Here is a 19,519-nt window from a genome sequence, read left to right as displayed (position 1 = left end):
TGAAAGCATTTTCAAATGGTGCCAGGATCAGTTTGAGAATGACATATTGGAGGGTAGCCTTATATAAGGTTATTCCACCCATTTTGTTTCCGCTGCTGTTTTCCCCCCAAGAAATATATTCAGTTCAGTTGCTCAAATATATTAGAAGATCTATTATTATTTGACTATTACTGTTACATATAACAAGTTATTCCAATTAAACTTGTTACATATATTAAGGACTTCTCTGGACTACTTCTTTATTGTTGCTCTATATTACGTCTTTGTGACTTTGTTAATTAAAACTCCCTGTTTATATATGATAAGACTATAAGTTAGTATACTAAAAGGCACACTATTTTAATAACTAGTAATAATTAGTGTAATAATATGATAATTTCAGATGTTTAGTTGTAGTCTCACTGCTCTCTCAGGAAGATTTTTAGGCCTGTACATCCACTGAATTACTCAGATTTAGAAAGCTGCAAAAATTAATGCTTATCTTACTTGGTGAGCTCAGGCCAGGCTTAATGGAAAGCCTCTAAGGATAGACCTTAGGTTCCCACCTTTTTGCACATAGTATCAAAGAAATGCCAAGTCTGTGAGCTTCAGGCAGTTTATTCTCACTGTTTCACATATGTACAACACAGACCGCACAACACACTTATAACCTTCCACAGTACTGATACCCCAAATAATGTGTGTTACAAGTAAGATTTTGTAACATTAGTGGGCAAAGATCCCTAAGAAAAAAAAAGCAAAGATTTATGGCTACTTAAGAATAAAGTAGAATAAAAAATAAGTGTTTCTCTGGTGGCTCAGACAGTAAAGAATCCACCTGCAATGAAGGAGACCTGGGTTCAATCCCCGGCGGGCAGAGGGAGATCCCTTGGAGAAGGAAATTGCACCCCACTCTGGTATTCTTGCCTGGAAAATCCCATGGACAGAGGAGCCTGGAGCACTAGAGTCCTTGGGGTCACAGAGAGCTGAACATGACTAAGCAACTAAACAACAATATAAAAATAAGGTTTAATAGAACACTGACCACCTGCAAAGAAAGAAAGTAACAATGAGAAATTAAAGAATTTTATGATTTAATAACTCAACCAATGGAAGAAAAGGTGGTAGCTGTAGAAAGTAAGTTTTGACTTAAAAACATTTTCTGATCAATGGATTTATTTAGAAATTCTGGCATTCAAATGTATAGGTAAAACTTGAACAAGAGATCAAAATTTCTACATTGCATCTAAATTTCACTTTTGTTGAAACATTATATAAAGAGAATAAAGATAATAAAACTTTAAAGTGTGTACTTACATGGAATCAACTTATGTCTTACTTAACTGCTGTTCACTTTGCAAGGTATGCTGTCACTTTACACTCCTTTTAACCACTTTTTAGCTGTTTAAGGAAGTTATAAAACACTAAACTCTATTAGTAAAGAGGGAAACAGTATTTCTATGTCAGGCAATGGTACAGTGAGGCTGTTAGGTATCTTTTCAGGCACAGTTTTTATTCATGGATGGATTTACAAGGAACAGAGAGAGGTGGATTAAGTCACGGTAGCAAGAGTAGAATAAGCCTGCTTATTTTCCTTCTTATCTAAACACATTTTTAGAATGTGAAAGAAAAAAATTTCGGTGTTTTTTTTTTTTTGGTTCAAAAGCTACAGTTGCCAAAGAGAAAAAGGAATGTGTCTGAACTTATAAATGGAGATACATTTAAGTTCTTGGGCTCAATATATTAATAATATACATTTACATATTCTTAAGAGACATCTCAAGATGCTCCTGGTTTTCCCTCAGGTGAATTTTTTTAAAAAGGCCTATAACCTCTCATACTTCCAATTAGTCACTTTTTTTAAACTTTAAAATTCTTCCTGCAGGTATTTTGAACAAACCAGCCTTGCTGATCATGATTAAAACTGGTCCCAAAGCAAAATTAAAATAGTGAATGCTAAAGTTTCAAATATTTGTAGTTGATTCTTTCCATTCAAGAACAGAAACTGACCAACATAATCCATGTGATCCATCACATTATCACAGTTATCTAGTGTGTTCAGTGACTGAATGTCATGACATTTAGAATAAAGATAAATTTGAATATAGAAAATCATTAAAATTCAGAGGAAAAACGACATAAATCAGTGACAGGGAAGAACAATAGAAATTAGTGACACTAATTTTAGATACTCTTCTCCTAAGAAACAAAGTTTTATTTATTTCAAGTAACAGTGCTACCAAGCAAATAATGTTTGTAATGAAAACAGTATATGAAAAAAAGCTGTTAAAAATGGTTTGAAGACTGAATAATTTTAAAATGTGATAAATTTCCATTCTTCAAATTCAATGACCAATATTAATTTGCTTAATTAGTGACTATTCAGTATTAACCTGACTAAATTATTATAAAAACTCAGTATAGAGGATTCAAATTAATGTGTTTTGACTAATACTAAGATTAACAAAAGACTGCCCTATTTCCCCCAAAGGCTTATTTTCTAGACACCCTTCACACTGTGACTACTAAGAGTACATCTAAAATTCTATTAAAAATTGTTCAACTTACTCTTAAGTTGGGAAGATATTTAAATCACATTAGATAAAAGCCTGTTTGACCTAATATATCGTAAGCAGTATATGAACAATTTTTAAAAAGAACCAATTCAGCATGAAAGATATTAAAAATCTATTTGAATAAAATGTGTTTAAATGTTTCACTGTAAAGGAAAAAAAAGGACTAAAATAACCAGTCAGGCTTCATGTCAATTAGACAACTTTTACTAATGAGAAAACTACATTTAAAATGTGCTTTAAAACAAAATGGAATTAGAAAAAAAAAAAGACATATGCATTTGATAGAACTTTGCACTGTGCTGAAAATCAAATCTCCTACAGTAATACAATATGCCAAATCTTAAGATGTAAGTTAATAGAATTCTCAATTTACATTTTCAAAGATGATATTAAGGTCAAGAATTTCACATCTATGGTAGCACTTATAGGAGGGCATTTGTAAATATGATGTCCATCCCTATGAAGCTTACAAATTTGACAATGCTCAATAATAGCTTTTAGAATCACATCCAAAAGTGTTGCACCCAAAGAATTACAAATTGGTGTCCTGTAAGTTCTCCTAAAATCTTTATGTTGACTCTTCTACTCCTGTCATTTGTTAATACTACCCTTAAAAAAAAAGAGAACAGGAAAAGAAATGCTGCAATAAACCCTTGATCATGTACAGAAATTATTGCTACTATAGTTCACTACAAAGCATGTCTATACAATATCATATGAATTTTGATCATGAAAAATCAGAATAAAAATCTTTAGTGACATAAGCCTTACAATCGTATACAACATTCACATGGCAATATTAGACAGTCAAGCACCCAATACCCATGGTTGACAGATGTCCCACTGACCAGCATTCATATAAATACATCCTTCGTACAGAGAGAGAAAAAATAGTGTCAGCTTTCCAAGGCTTGTCAAAAAAGGATTCTCATGTTCTGTGGATCTAAAAACAAAAAACAAGAACAAAAAAAACCCCAAAAACAAAACCAATGCAGGTGAGGGTGTTACCAGAAAGTTAAGCATGCCAAAAAGGTGTTTCGTGCGAATTAAAACCTAAAGCCAAGGTACCACATAATCACATTACCAACTAGTTGGGTATACTAAATGAACCTTATCTTAAAGTTAAATGAAATGCTACTGCACAATAGAGCATCAATAAGTTAAAATGAGAGTGCACAAACTCAAATCAGTGGCAATTTCTGTATGAAGCAAAATATTCACTATCAGCTGTAATAGTTGCCCAAACTGATTAAATCACTCGATTGGACAGTTTGCATATTTTAAAAAATATGTCTAAATTCCTTTTTACTGTAATGAGGCATAAGTTTTCTTAGTAAGATCAAACAGGTACATAAGTAAATAAGCAATGGAAAATTAACAGTTGATGAATGTCTTCAAAAATCTTCCCACATTGCACTTTTTAAAATGTTTGGGGAAAAAATTTAAAGAATCTGCCATTATTTCAGCAAAAACAAACAAACAAAAACAAAACAAGCCCAAAATAATTAAACAACCAAGCAACACTAAAACCACATTACACAGATGGATCATCATGCTTTCGTCTGGTTTAACTATCACATCTAGTTTAACTGGGATGCTTTTCAGCTTTAAAAACTGTGATACGTGAAGATGTAACTTGAATGGGTAATTCTGAATTTGGATTTAACTTTGTTGAATATTATAACAGAGTATACTTATTACAATACAGTGTAGCACATCTTTCTATTAGAAAAAAATTTAAGATCCTTTACCCGTCTCCTCAAGTTAAAGGTGTGACATCATAAAGGGTGTCAAATGGCTGGATGGTTTTACAGTGCACACTTAAAGATTATGAAGTATGTCCTTAACAAATCTGATGGTTTCTTTACAGAGTTCCTTTCTTCACCTTTTCTTCGGTGGATTAGCTGTTCGAGGTGGAGTGACAGGACGTCCTGAATTCAGTCCACCATATTGGTACTTAGCTTTCTTTTCAGATGGTTTCAATATCTTAAAGTAAATAATTTAATAACAATGTTACCTTTTTTCAAGTACAGTAAGTTTAAGGAAATTATTGTTACATAGGCTTCTCAATAAATGACATCAATAGTAAAATTGTAGGAGAAAAACAGCAAAGTTCTACAATCATTTCTCATATTTAAAACGTACCAAAAAATAAATAAAAAGTACAAATGTTATTACTATTACTGGTCATTCCATTGACAATTTAGTGACAAAAGCTCAAGTACACAAAACCCATCAACTATTCAATCCTTCGATCTAAGTATAAAATTTTCAAACTAGTGCATCTTTGTGATGAGGAAAAAACACTAAGAGTCAAAAGACCCAGGTTCTTGTCATAATTCTCCTATTTATTTAGAGGGTAATTAGTCACAAATTCTTCAATCTTCATTTATTATGTATATGCAGAGCTTTCATTTTAAAAAAGCTATATATATATAATGTATCTTAAAGTTCACCATTTAAAATGTAGAAAGAACAATTTTTAACATATTTACAACTATGAAACCACTGGTATAATCTAACATTAGAACATGTTTGTCACTCCAGGAAGAAACCTTGTTCCCAAAAGCACTCACTCAGTCTTTATTTCCATTACTAACTGCCCTAACACCCTTCAACTCTAAGCAATCACTACTTTCCTTTCCTCTATTGAACTGTCTTTTCTGGCTATTTTAAATAAATGAAACCAGACAATCTGTGCTATTGTGACTGGCTTCTTTCACTGAGAGAAGGATTTTGATGTAGCATGTATGAGTACTTTATTACTTTTAATTGCCAAACAATATGCCATTTTATGGATATGCCACATTTTATTTATTCATTCTTTAGCTGATGAACATTTGGGTTGTTTCTACCTTTGGTTATTATAAATAATGTTCCTATTAATATGTATATATACATGTATTTGAGTACTGTTTTCAATTCTGTCAGGTATATACCTAGGAGTGGAAATACTGGGTCATATAGAAACTTTCTATGTTTAACTTTTTCAGGAACTGACAAACTATTTTCCAAAGTGGCTGCACCATTTTCCATTCCCACTATCAATATAGAAGGTTCCAACTTCTCCACATCCCCAGCAACACTTTGGTTATAAAAAAAAAAAAATACACACACACACAAACAATGGCCTGGTTACTACACTTAAATTCTGAATGAGAAATCAAACATTTAGCATTCAATTGTATTAGCTGATAGTAATGGAAACCCCTCTTACATTTTTTAAGAGAAATACAGTGTGTTAAGGACAAAAAATAAAGTTATTTTAGTCCATGAACAAGAATGATTAAGTAGCATGCTAAAGCTAGTCTCTCTTTTAAATGTAAATGTTTCTATATCCACAAATGGATACTTTAAGATTATTTGGAAGGTTTTTCGAGGTAAATATTCTACATCATTTTCATCAGAGTTCATAAACTCTTTCTACTCAACACCTGTCCCATCCATTCATCTTGCAAAAGAAAACAAAATCTGATTTCACATTCTTTTAGTAGCAAAGCCACTACCTAAGGATTCATATAGGAATTTACCCGTTTAAACACATGCCATCAAGAATGACTGACATGACTTAGGTTTCCTAAAACCTAAGTGAGATATATACCTGAAAGACTAGAGTATTTGTGAATGAAAACAGAAATCTATAGGGAGTCCAAGAGTGATAATTACTTCTGAATAAAACTGATTTCCTATACTTGCTCAAGGAAAGAACACATATCTGAAAGAAAATTCTTCTGACAATAGTTTTAAATTATATTTCTAGATGATAACTTATAGCTACCAAAGGGGAAAAAGAGTAGGGGAGGGATAAATTAGGAGTTTGGGATACAAACTACTGTATATAAATTAAATAACAAGGTCCTACTGAACAGCACGAGGAACTATATTCTATATACTGTAACAAATCACAATGGAAAAGAGCGTAAAAAAGAATATGTAACACTTTGCTGTATACCAGAAACTAATTCAATATTGTAAATCAACTATACGTCAATTAAAAAGATTTCCAGTTGTTAAAAATTTGTATTTAAAGAGAACAAAAAGAAGAAACAAACAAAAGTATACATATAGCATACCTGAAATGAACACATCAAAGTTTCATCCACACTCATCATTCCACCAGCATTATCAAACTCGCCACAGTAATTTGGGGCTGAAAACAGGGTTACCAATTGTCGCTTAGCAAAGAATTCATATCCATCTTCCACAACCTGGCAGAGAAAAAGTCAAATGAAAAAACATTTATGTATCTTTTAAAATTTTCAACTATCAGTACTAATTAAGATAAATGTGACAAAGACTGGAAAAAAATACAAACCCCTATTTTGTTTGGGAAGCGTGATTTTTATTCTTAAACTTACCCGAGAATATTAAAATTGGCTTTCCTTTTCTATAAAGGCTTAAATGAAATAAATTTATGATTACTGAAGTTTAAAAGGACCATTTTCAAGTGTCCTACTACCATTCTCCATATGCTAATAGGAACAGTTTCTAAAGGGAGCTGAGTTACCATGGCATTATGGTCCAAATATAAAATCCTAATTCAATGAACAATAATCAGACAATGAAAGATTATGTTATGAACATTTTTCTTCTACTTTCTAATTTCCTATTAGTATTACAAACACTGAAAACTTTACTAAGCTGAGCTTAATTTACACAGATTGTGCTACTACAAACTAGCTGTCCATAGATTTTTATGTGTATAACTCTTTCCCTTAATGATTTAAAATGATTTCTAGAATCTGTTGTCAGTTCCTCAGTGAATTAAACAATTTATGTTTCTCAGATCTACAACTTTGAGAGGTAGGCAATGACATGTCAACATTTTCTATTTATTTACAGGACAGGTAAAAATACATTTTGAAGTCTTTTATGTATTCTATGATTAAGCAAAATTATCCTACAATACTTGGAAAAAGTACTTCCACAACCATCTACATTTTTATATAATTCCTACCTAAGTATCAGGCACCCACTCCAGTGTTCTTGCCTGGAGAATCCCAGGGATGGGGGAGCCTGGTAGACTGCCATCTATGGGGTCGCAGAGTCGGACACAACTGAAACGACTTAGCAGCAGCAGCAGCAGCAATCAGGCACATGTTCCTGCTGTTATTACTTCATGGTAAAATTTAGGTATTAACCTTTTCTGTTAAGACCTTAGCCACCTTATCAACTCCAGCGCAGCATACTGCCTGGCATTCAGTACGTCCTTTTAGTTCTTAATTTGCTTGTTCATGTTTATTTATTCACATATTGACCAAAAGAACAGGGTTGTTTTTCTTAAAAGGAAATTTTGTGTTGTTTCCCATCATAAGTCTCTTAATTTTAGAGATAACAGGCTTGAAAATAAGCAGAACAGGATTTGCAGGTATCTAGAAAATGACCATGGCGTCCATCACTGCATGGGAAATAGGAGGGGGAAAAGTGGAAGCAGTGACAGATTTTATTTTCTCCCAAATCACTGCAGCCATGAAGTTAAAAGACACTTGCTCCTTGGAAGGAACGTGATGACAAACCTAGATAGAATATCAAAAGGCAGAGAAGGCTGCTGCTGCTGCTAAGTCGCTTCAGTTGTGTATGACTCTGTGTGACCCCATAAACGGCAGCCCACCAGGCTCCTCCGTCCCTGGGATTCTCCAGGCAAGAATACTGGAGTGGGTTGCCATTTCCTTCTCCAGAGAAGGCTGACCACTGCAGAACTGATGCTTTGGACTTGTGGTACTAGAGAAGACTCTTGAGAGTCCCTTGACTGGAAGATCAAACCAGTCAATCCTAAAGGAATCAACCCTGAATATTCCTTGCAAGCTCCTTTATTGGAGCTTCAGCATCCAATACTTTGGCCACTTGATGCAACGAGCTGACTCACTGGAAAAGACTTTTCCTGGGAAGATTGATGGCAAAAGATAGAAGCAAAGAATGAGATGGTTAGATAGCATCATCAACTCAATGGACATGAATCTGAGCAAACTCTGGGAGATAGTGGAGGACAGAGGAGCCTGGTGTGCTGCAGTCCACGGGGGTCAGAGAGTTGGACACAACTCAGCGACTGAACAACACAATAGCAAGAAATCTTATATAAACACAATGTTCACTGATTAAAAGATAACTTTGCCAAAAGCAAAGAATTTGGGGATATGACTTCATTCAACTGAACTAGAAAATTTTAACAGAAAAAAGGGCATGTGATGTACAACATGTACAGAAAATGAGAGGCCTGTCATCTGTGTTATCACATAGGATCACATAAAGAGGTAGAAGCAGTCAAGGTTTATGGGGCACAAAGCTGCCGAAAAAACTATGTAAGTATATATAGCATATAAGTAACTCAATAAATTTTACCTTAATAAACAAGGAATCTTTAAATAGTTACAAATTTAAAATATGTAAGAGCAGCTAAAAAAGATTTTAAAAAAATGCTTTTCAGTGTATTTCAAATCAGTTATGTTCTAGAGAGCATGAGGACTGGACACTTACTTACCACCCTGATTCAATAATTACCAAGACTTTTCTACATTTATTTCATCTATCTTCCTGCTCCTTTTTCTGATGTATTTTAAAATATCTTAGCACTACATACTTGAGCATGCATTTCTGAAAAATATGGACATCGTTCTCACATAACAATACAATTCATTGCAGCTAAAACAATTAACAATGACTCCTTGGTATCTAACACACAGTCTATAATCAGATCTTCCCAATGATCTCAAAAATGTCTTTCTAGAGTGTGGTCTATTCTTATCAAAAGCCACACAATGTATTTGATTGTTATCTATAATATGTAACTATCATATTAAAATAGGATCAAATATTTCTAGAAGGTTGCAGACAAGCACTGAAAAATTTGTTAGTATTGCAATACACTGCAAAAATATATTCCTCTGATATCTTTCCTCTTAGAGGGTAAGAAAGAGCTAACTAATCATTAGGTTATTAATTGTGAAATCAAGGTATCGGATTTACCTCTTCTGTTTTCCTTGTAATAATTTTCTTAAATTTCAATTTTCTCCCCCCAAAAAAAGGCATAGACCTGGATGAAGTTAATAAATACCAAAACATCCAAAAGTTTTGTATTTCATACCTGATGAGCTCGACAAATCAAGTCTAAATCATGACGATTCAGAAATTTACTGACTACATCAGCTCCAAAAGTGAAGGAAACACCGCGATCATTTTCTCCCCACCCTTGCACATCCTTATCTGGGTCAGACCACAGCAAATCACAGAGCAAACCTTTAAAGGATAAAAACACAGCAATGAAAAGACAGAATTTATAACATAAAAGTATATCTACATCACATTTCTTCTCCTGTTCTACCTTTTAATAAATACTGCCAATCATTGCTCCTTAGTGTCCCAGCCTATAAAACTCAGACATTTTTTGCTAAAGTAATCACACATATACAATGTTGCCTGGCTCAAGGTAGTACTCCCCAGCCCTTTAAACAGGTAAGAAATATATGCCCAGAATGCTCTAAACATGATATTGGAAAAGGCTCTTCATCTTTTGTCTATAGTTTCTCTATATAGATACCAACTGATTCAGCAGCATTTCCTGAATAATTCCACCCTTTCCTTAGAGCTACCGATCCTGCTTCTGGTGCTATAATCTATTCCATTAATCTACTTTATCACTAAGACATCAACACACTAGTTTCTAAATAAATCTTTTCATTTAGTAGGTCTATCCCCACTCAATAATTTTCTTCAGGACTGTCTTGGTTACTTTTAATCCTTTGTTCTTCTCTATATAAACCTCTGAATCAGTTTGTCTAAGTCTGTGAATCCAACTGAGATTTCATTGTAACTACATTTGATCTATAGATCAATTTGAGGGAAGAAAATATTTTCTACAAAAGCCTGGAAGATTTAAATAAAGTATGGAGGAACAAAATCAGATCAAATCCTTGACTTTATAGTAATGTTTCAGGCTTAAAAAAAATAGAGCTAAAAATATTTAAATATTGGTGACAGAGGATGGATGACATCACTGACTCAATGGACAATGAGTGTGAGCAAACTCCTGGAATGTGAAGTCAAGTGGGCCTTAGAAAGCATCACTATGAACAAAGCTAGTGGAGGTGATGGAATTCCAGTCGAGCTATTTCAAATCCTAAAAGATAATGCTGTGAAAGTGCTGCACTCAACATGCCAGCAAATTTGTAAAACTCAGCAGTGGCCACAGGACTGGAAAAGGTCAGTTTTCATTCCAATCCCAAAGAAAGGCAATGCCAAAGAATGTTCAAACTACTGCACAATTGTACTCATCTCACACACTACCACAGCAATGCTCAAAATTCTCCAAGCCAGGCTTCAATAGTACATGAATTTAGAAAAGGCAGAGGAACCAGAGATCAGATTACCAACATCCACTGGATCACAGAAAAAGCAAGAGAGTTTCAGAAAAACATCTACTTCTGCTTTATTGACTATGCCAAAGTCTTTGACTGTGTGGACCACAACAAACTCTGGAAAGTTCTTAAAGACATGGGAATACCAGACCACCTGACCTGCCTCTTGAGAAATCTGTATGCAGGTCAGGAAGCAACAGTTAGAACTGGACATGGAACAACAGGCTGGTTCCAAATAGGGATAGGAGTACGTCAAGGGTGTATACTGTCACCCTGATTATTTAACTTATATGCTGAGTACTTCATGAGAAACTCTGGGCTGAATGAGGATAAACACAAGCTGGAATCAAGATTGCCGGGAGACATATCAATAACCTCAGATATGCAGATGACACCACCTTTATGGCAGAAAGTGAAGAACTAAAGAGCCTCTTGATGAAAGTGAAAGAGGAGAGTGAAAAACTTGGCTTAAAACTCAACATTCAGAAAACTAAGATCATGGCATCCGGTCCCATCACTTCAAGGCAAATAGATGGGGAAACAATGGAAACAATGATACACTTTATTTTTTAGGGCTCCAAAATCCCTGCAGATGGTGACTGCAGATATGAAGTTAAAAGATGCTTGCTCCTTGGAAGAAAAGCTATGACCAACCTAGACAGCATATTAAAAAGCAGAGACATTACTTTGCCAACAAAGGTCTATTTAGTCAAAGCTACGGTTTTTCCATTGGTTATGTATGGATGTGAGAGTTCGGACTATAAGAAAGCTGAGTGTCGAAGAATTGATGATTCTGAATTATGGTGTTGGAGAAGACTAATGAGAGTCCCTTGGACTGCAAGGAGATCCAACCAGTCCATCCTAAAGGAGATCAGTCCTGAATATTCATCAGAAGGACTGATGCTGAAGCTGAAACTCCAGTACTTTGGCCACCTGATGCAAAGAACTGACTCATCTGAAAAGACCCTGATGCTGGGAAAAATTCAAGGCGGGAGGAGAAGGGCATGACAGAGGATGAAATTGCTGGATGGCATCACCGAATCAATGGACATGAGTCTGAGTAAACTCTAGGAGTTGGTGATGGACAGGGAGGCCTGGCGTGCTGCAGTCCATGGAGTCAGAGTCAGACACAACTGAGCAACTGAACTGAACTGAAATTCCAGGAGATAGTGAAGGACAGGGAAGCCTGGCATACTGCAGTTCATTAGGTTGAAAAAAGTTGGACGTGACTTAGCGACAACATCTTCATCATTCTAACAGTAGTATAAATCTTAGGAGGGACTTGGGAATGTTAACTAAGAAGACCAATAAATCTACTCTGAGAAATCAAACATTTAACATGCAGGCAGAGAAGGAATGAGCAATAAGTATTGGAAAGGTATTGTCAAAACAAAAGAAGAAATTAGAATAGCAGATCTTCTCAAAGGTTAAGAATTAACCTAGAAGTAGGAAATGGTTAAGCTTCAAGTACAATGAATAAATGCTAAGGGAAGACTTTTAGAATGAGTTGGGGTCAAAGTTTTTTTTGATAATCCATATACTAATACAGCTTATAACAAAAGGAGGTCTTCATTTTGAGTCACAATATAGCTTATCTTGGTAGGGGAAGTATCTGAAACATATTGTAGAAATGGTGGCAATGTACACTTCATTTCTATCATTTCCTAAGCTCCTGTCATAAGAAATCCACCAGTATAATAAATCCACTAGGATGGTCTCAATTTACAAGCTCTTTCTGGTTTCTAAAGAATCAGAAGCTGATTCTTTAAAGACACACACACAGCTCTGTAATGCTCATAGTTCCCAGTCTGTTTCCATAGAAGCAGCAGTGAGGAGGTTAAGATACTATTCTATGATTTTTATATGACAAAATAGCTAGAATGTAGTTGGCTTTCGGGACTATTTGGAAAATGCAACAGCCTGGATGCATACAAAATCAAATAATCGTAGCAACAACAATGTGGCGTTCTTCAACCTTAACGGAATCAAGACAAGAATCTGAGAGTCAAGGCTTAATGTTTATAAACCAAGTATCATAATCATTAGGCTATTGTTTCAACAATATTAATTTAGAAAATAAATTTCTAAATATGACGGACAATATGAAAGCTCAAAACAGCCATTTCATGGCATCTCAAAAATTTCCCATTAAAATATGATGGAAAGAGAAACTTAACATGCCATCTTTGAAAATGATTTATGCCTGAACTATACCATCAACAGGAACACTCAAGATGTAATCACTTGAAATTTGTGTTGTACCTTATTTTACATAAATACTCTATTATTACTTAGCTTCTATTAGGTTTAGTCAAGTATATTCTAAATTACAGTCAAAATCCGGAAAAATGCATTTTTTAAAAATAACACAAAAACAGTGGTACTCTGTTAGAAGACAATGTACTGCAATATGTCAGTGGCTTACTGAAAAAAGAGGATCTATACAACTATTTATATGGTTAATGTTTAGTCACGAGTAGCATTCTGAGTGATATCATTATGCTCTCAGTATGCTTTAGTACACTGAGCAAAAAATAGCAAGATCTTAGGCAAAAAATAAGTTTGACAGAACCATATTACAGTTATAATAAAATCTAAAACTTCTGTACTATGGGGAATTAGTGGAGAGTGAAATATTTTGTATTATTCCAAGTAATCTGTAGTTAGCTTATTGACTACTAAAACAAAGCTCTGTTACACAATACCGTCCTCAGTCAGTTCAGTTCAGTCGCTCAGTCGTGTCAGACTCTTTGCGACCCCATGAATCACAGCACGCCAGGCCTCCCTGTCCATCACCAACTCCCGGAGTTCACTCAAAAACTCATGTCCATCGAGTCGGTGATGCCATCCAGCCATCTCATTCTCTGTCGTCCCCTTCTCCTCCTGCCCCCAATCCTTCCCAGCATCCTATTTTCATTAAACATAAAAAAGTTCAAATATACCAACATTTTACATTAAAAATTGATTAAGTGACTTCCCAGGTGCTCCCAATGTAGGGGGCACAGGTTTGATCCCTGTTTGGTGAACTAAGATTTTGCATGCTGCATGGTGTGACCATACACACACACACAAAAGATTAAACTTCTCTATATACTTAACCTGTATCAGGGACATCAGTGGGTCTCATAATTCTCCGTATCTGCTCCATAGATTGCAGGTCTGGTGACAGTCCTATAAATGAAAACAGGACTCACAGTACTGATATCTAAAAAATTTTCACTCCAAATAAAAAGCATTTAATCAAAGTAGATTCACATACTTTCAAGCATTCCTTTCAATGTTATCTTTAAAACACTGGGTTATTAAATAGAATCCCACCTTGATATAGAAGAACATTATGATTAGGTCTTCCCTATTTTTCCCTACCAGAGAAATAAAACTCCTTTTCATTTCAAAAGATTTTTCAAGGGAAAATCCTACCACTTTTCTTTCTTTCCAACCATTCCTTGCCCTTCATAGGAAGGCACTCAATTCTAGTCCTTCCTACTAAGAAGTTTGGCCACATCTTCTTACCACTTAATCGTAAACATTTCCTAAATGTCTAGTGTTTACTGTACAATGTTTCAACTAACACAGTAAATTATGTTCTATCTAAGAATAAACAACTTATTACCTCAGGCTAAGACACATACATCTATCTTTTAGCGTTTTTCTACCTTAATTCTTCCTGCACACTGATGAAAAACTATTTTCATTAAATTATCTCCCTGTACAAAAACCCAATATGGTTATTAAACCATTCAACAAACTCCTTTGCCCAGTGCTCACATCTCTAAAATCTGATCCCATCATTCTCCAAAATGTATTTGACATTCTAGTTGGGGCAGCCCTCACATAGTCCTTCAACTAGAAAGACTCTCACGTCCTTTTCATCTCCAAAACCCAAGCTTCCATAAATGTTTGCCCAACAATTCTCTCCTTTCCTGATTTTTCATTATAATCATTGTCAACAAGTACTCTGACATAAATTCCTTTCATTACTCAAGTATCTGTTTTGAAAATGTTTTATCAACAGGTTTTAAAATGCTTCAAGATAGTCAGATCATACACTATCTATATATTTTCATGGTATCCAGCCAACTGCTAGACATGTTAGTTTTTCAAATAAACTGTCATATATTTATCATTCTATTATCACTTTTAGGACTAAAGCAGACATAGTACATAAAGCCTAGAACTCGTGGCATGTGAGAATATTAAACTCAATTACATGTGAATTCTGATGAAAGGCATTTAATAGAGACAGGAAAATAGTCATGATCCTTGCATTTTCACTGATAGTTTTCTATAAAAACTGAGGCAAAGGAAAGACATTTTTTTCAAACAAAACTCTGGTCATCCTCCTCATATATGAAATTCTTTAAAGACAAGTACTAAATCTGCATTTTCATTATGTATAAATAACCACAAATTTCTAGTTATTAAAAGATATTTTTGGCTATGTTTAAAAGTTTTAATCACTTGAGTTTTCAAACAAGCACTGCTTTGTTTTCCCACAGCACCTCAATAAACACAGGCCCTTTCTAAATAAGGGAAAAAAAAGAAGAAAAGTCCACAAGGCAGATTTACTAGTCTACCTCCATGACAACAGAAGATCTTCTCATCCACAATGGCAGCTATAGGCAGACAGTTGAAACAATCAGTGAAGGTCTTCCACAACTTAATATTAAATCTTCGTTTGCCTAAAAAAAGGACAAGCAAATAGTACAAATCTAAAACTGTTCTCATTAGTTATTCTCACAGCCACAGACTTATATATGATTCCAATTTTCTTATGTTTCACCTCGTACTTGTTTTTTTCTATAATGAATGTCACTTGTATACTTTTAGGGTAATACATATAATAAACATTCAGCACCTTCAGTAAAATTATGAAGACTAAAAAGACTTTGCCAGGTGTTTTATGAAACAAATCAAACATTTTCGCCTTTTAAGATCACTATAATATAGCATCTCTAAACAATCTAACAGATTATTAATTTTTTCCATTCAACATGTTAAATACCTAGCCAAATAAGTAAGCAGAAGTGAAAAGAGTGCCTCTGGAGACTGTCTGTTTCAACTTCAATGCCCTGGTAACATGGTATAAACTTGATGCCAAGAAAGAAGAATTTCCAGGTGCTTAACTTTTGAGTAAGTTTCTACTTGGCACCATAGCGAGGACAAAGAGACACAAAGGCTATAACTTTGCTGTAGTCTAACATCAAGAACTACAACAAAGACAATCTTAAAATGTTCACCTTTTTGGACTTACTGAGTTTACTGAATTTGGTAGTAAGTTGAAACAACCAACCAAGGGGAGGAATAAAAGACACAAAGCACTCATTTTCCATGCTTTTTATGTCATAACCTTTCTCTCAATGAACAAGCACAACTGAAAGTGTTTACAAGCTGCTCTCACATCCATTTCATTTCTATCCTTAAGAGTATTCAAGTCCATATTTTATCCTTTAATAATACACCTCTATTTCTGATATAGCTTTAGAAAAGTGGTTATAGCCTGGTGTGCTGCAATCCACTTCCTGTCTACTGGTCTGATTTAAACAACTGAAACCATACACTAGACCTTAGAAATAAAAATGCAATATAAAATCATTCCTACTAGAATGTAAACTCCATAAGAATAGAGATCATCTCTCTTGAGCACTGTTGCATTCCTAGTATTTAGAATAGTGCCTGGCATATAATACATCCTCAAAAGTTTGTCAAATAAATGATTACATGAATCAAAGAGATAGGGGTTCTAATAGCTCTACCATAATTAAGGATGGAAAAAAGAAAAAATAGATTCTAATGGAGAATTCAGCACTGAAAAACAAAATTCCGTTTGAAAATCATTGTTAATTGGTTCTAACTTTTAATTAATCAAACATATGTTCATTCACTCTCTCATTAAGTTAGTTGCTCAGTCGCGTCAACTCTGCGACCCCATGGACTGCAGCCCGCCAGGCTCCTTTATCCATGGAACTCTCCAGGCAAGAATACTTGAGTGGGTTGCCATTCCCTTCTCCAGGGGATCTTCCCAACCAAGGGAAGCCCATTCACTTCCATAACCTAACCAAAAGCAAAAAGACCAAAGTCAAATGTAATGGGGTCATCTGTAACACTTGGCAATACCACCACACAACAGCAAACCAGTGATTTCTACTGATGAAAAAGAGTACAACAAAATAAGGACCAGAGTATGCAACATCCTTATAGGTACAGACTAAAATTCTAATAAACTTCAAATTTTAAATAATTTCTTAGAACTTCTCAATATTTTTTGTGACACAGGCTTGACAAGAGTTTTCATCATATCACAAGAAAACTAAAACCTTAATGGAGACTAGAAACGGGCTACTTACTACCTATAGGGACCTCTGCTCCACTTGGATATTTTTACTACATAAACTAATTATAAGAGGGCCTTTCAGCTGAGTAAGCTGCAGTCAACCTGAAACAACATGACCGAGGAGAGCCTAAGGAACCTATTTAACTAATAACATGTTTCCCAGTTTCAGGTTCCTCTTCCATGAAAGGCTCTCTTCTTGGTCTTCTGCTTGATCGTATTTTTTTAAAACTTGAAAGAACTCTTCTGAAATGGAAAACTATTAGAGAATTTTCCAATTAAAAAGAAATGCTTTTATTTTTACTTACATTCATCATAGAATCCATAAATGCGATTGATGCTAGCACACTCATGGTTTCCTCTTAAGAGAAAGAAGTTTTCTGGATATTTGATTTTATAAGCCAATAGCAAGCAGATTGTTTCCAAAGACTGCTTTCCTCTGTCCACATAATCTCCTAAGAAAAGATAGTTGGCTTCTGGGGGGAAACCCCCATATTCAAATAATCGCAGTAAATCTGTATACTGTCCATGAATATCTCCTAAAAATAGAAAAAGCCAGTTTCAGAAAGTTTAAGGTTACTGTGGTAAAGCAGCTTCTATGAAATGATTCTCAATGTTTATACCCTTATGTAATCCTCTCTCCTGAATGTGCGCTGTAACTAGTGACTTACTTCTAACGAAGAAGATACAGCAAAAGTGAGATGGGCTGTCACTTCTGAGACTGGGTTACAATTCCCATCTTGCCTGCACTTTCTCTTGCCTTCTCTCATGCTCGATGATGCAGCTGCCTTACGGAGAAGCATACCTGATAAAGAACTAAAGGAGGCCATGGGCCTTAGGAACTGAGGTCTTCAGTCCACTGGCCCATAAGGAACTGAATCCTTTCACAATTGAGTCCTGAGATGATTACAGGCCCAGATGGCATCTTGACTGTAGTCTTGTGAGAGACTCAAAACCAGAAGATCTAGCTAAGCTCTGCCTGAATTTTTACCCCACAGACACTGTGACGTGACAAATTCATGTTAAGTCACAAAGTTTGGGGGTAATTTGTTATATACTAATACAGTTACATTCATTATCTGGTAATTTAACTTAGGTCCACTTTTTTTATGCCTAGTAGTGAGCAAACAGCAAAAACTTAAGAAATATTTAGTATAAATAACTTCTATTACTTTCAAATTATTTCTGTATGAAAGCATGTAAAGACTATCTTGTTGAGACTACTGAGTCACTTAAATTTTAAGATGACTTTTAATTTGCTTCATTTAATTCATAGAAGGGACTGATCATTTCCACACAATTTCAACTATCTCTTCAAAAGCTGCTGGTTAAGTTCATAAAAGCTATGTGATAAAAGAAAAACTGCATTATCAAACCAAAAGTCAGTACAATACATTATACATACCACATCCTACTGTTATATAAACTATAGAAAAATGCTTTTCTGTGCCATCAGTTTTTCCAATTGCAACAATATGTTAACTTAAGGTTTAAGTTTTTCCCTTTGGCCAAAAGCCAATTTAAGACTTGAAAGATCAAATATAAATTGTATAGTTATATAATCTTCAAAATAAAAACAATCAAAACTAAGTTAGAAGACCGTGGATACGGCCATATCGACCCCCAAAATTCTATACCTGTGTACTCGAATCCGTATCCTTGATAACAATAGATAACAATTTTTGACATTTCCCCCCCCAATTTCATCAGAGTCCCAGATTTGTTTTTAAGTTGCATCTCACTGATTACTAGTGAGTCTGAGAATCTTAATGTTTACTGGTCATTTGAATCTCTTCTACAATCTGCTCCCAATTTTTTTTTTATTGTATTGTCTTTTTATTTCTAAGAACTCTTTGTAGAGTGTGACCAGCAATCTTTTAATCTGCTGTATATACAGTAAACATTTTCTTCTCATCTCTAACTTGTCATTTTCTCAAAGTCTCAACTTCTACAATTGTATGTAATAAAACCTAGCAAACCTTTTTTTCACAAAACTTTTTAGATGTTTTCTCTAATTCATCTTCAGTAGATTCAAAAGAGATTGTTTCCAACTTGACCCGTTTACATACCACAAATTTTCAGTGGTGCTTCCAATTCCAAAAGAATAGGCTGGCTGAGAAAGATCTCCCGAGACTTGATACATAAGCCCCGAACTTCTGCTTCAGTCATCTGTACAATCTTTCCTGGACGACATCCTCGTACTGGTAAACAGTAAATAAAATGGTCAGTTTTCTAAAATTTATCCATAAAATAGTAATTCTTAAAAAAGGCATCATGCCTAT

General features: G+C 34.7%; 1 protein-coding gene across 2 annotated transcripts in view; it reads right to left on the bottom strand.

Annotated features, from left to right (window-relative positions):
* Positions 1-2,737: 2,737 nt before the first annotated feature.
* The window catches only part of PPP1CB (protein phosphatase 1 catalytic subunit beta), a 35,393-nt gene continuing 18,611 nt past the window's right edge, over positions 2,738-19,519 (bottom strand). For both annotated transcript variants that reach the window (XM_055400925.2, XM_055400926.2), the window contains exons 3-9: positions 19,307-19,438; positions 17,546-17,776; positions 15,484-15,588; positions 14,006-14,077; positions 9,637-9,788; positions 6,629-6,763; positions 2,738-4,541 (exon numbers count right to left, since the gene is read on the bottom strand). In XM_055400925.2, coding sequence (XP_055256900.1) covers positions 4,437-4,541; positions 6,629-6,763; positions 9,637-9,788; positions 14,006-14,077; positions 15,484-15,588; positions 17,546-17,776; positions 19,307-19,438 — 932 coding nt within the window. In that variant the 3' untranslated portion in view covers positions 2,738-4,436. The remainder of the gene's footprint in view (positions 4,542-6,628; positions 6,764-9,636; positions 9,789-14,005; positions 14,078-15,483; positions 15,589-17,545; positions 17,777-19,306; positions 19,439-19,519) is intronic.

Source organism: Moschus berezovskii, chromosome 11 (assembly GCF_049115385.1).
Source record: "Moschus berezovskii isolate FMDL1 chromosome 11, NW_MosBer_1.0, whole genome shotgun sequence".
Classification (NCBI taxonomy): Eukaryota; Metazoa; Chordata; class Mammalia; order Artiodactyla; family Moschidae; genus Moschus; species Moschus berezovskii.
The sequence above is the reverse complement of the archived record's forward strand: the minus strand, read 5'-3'. Positions and strand labels throughout refer to the sequence as shown.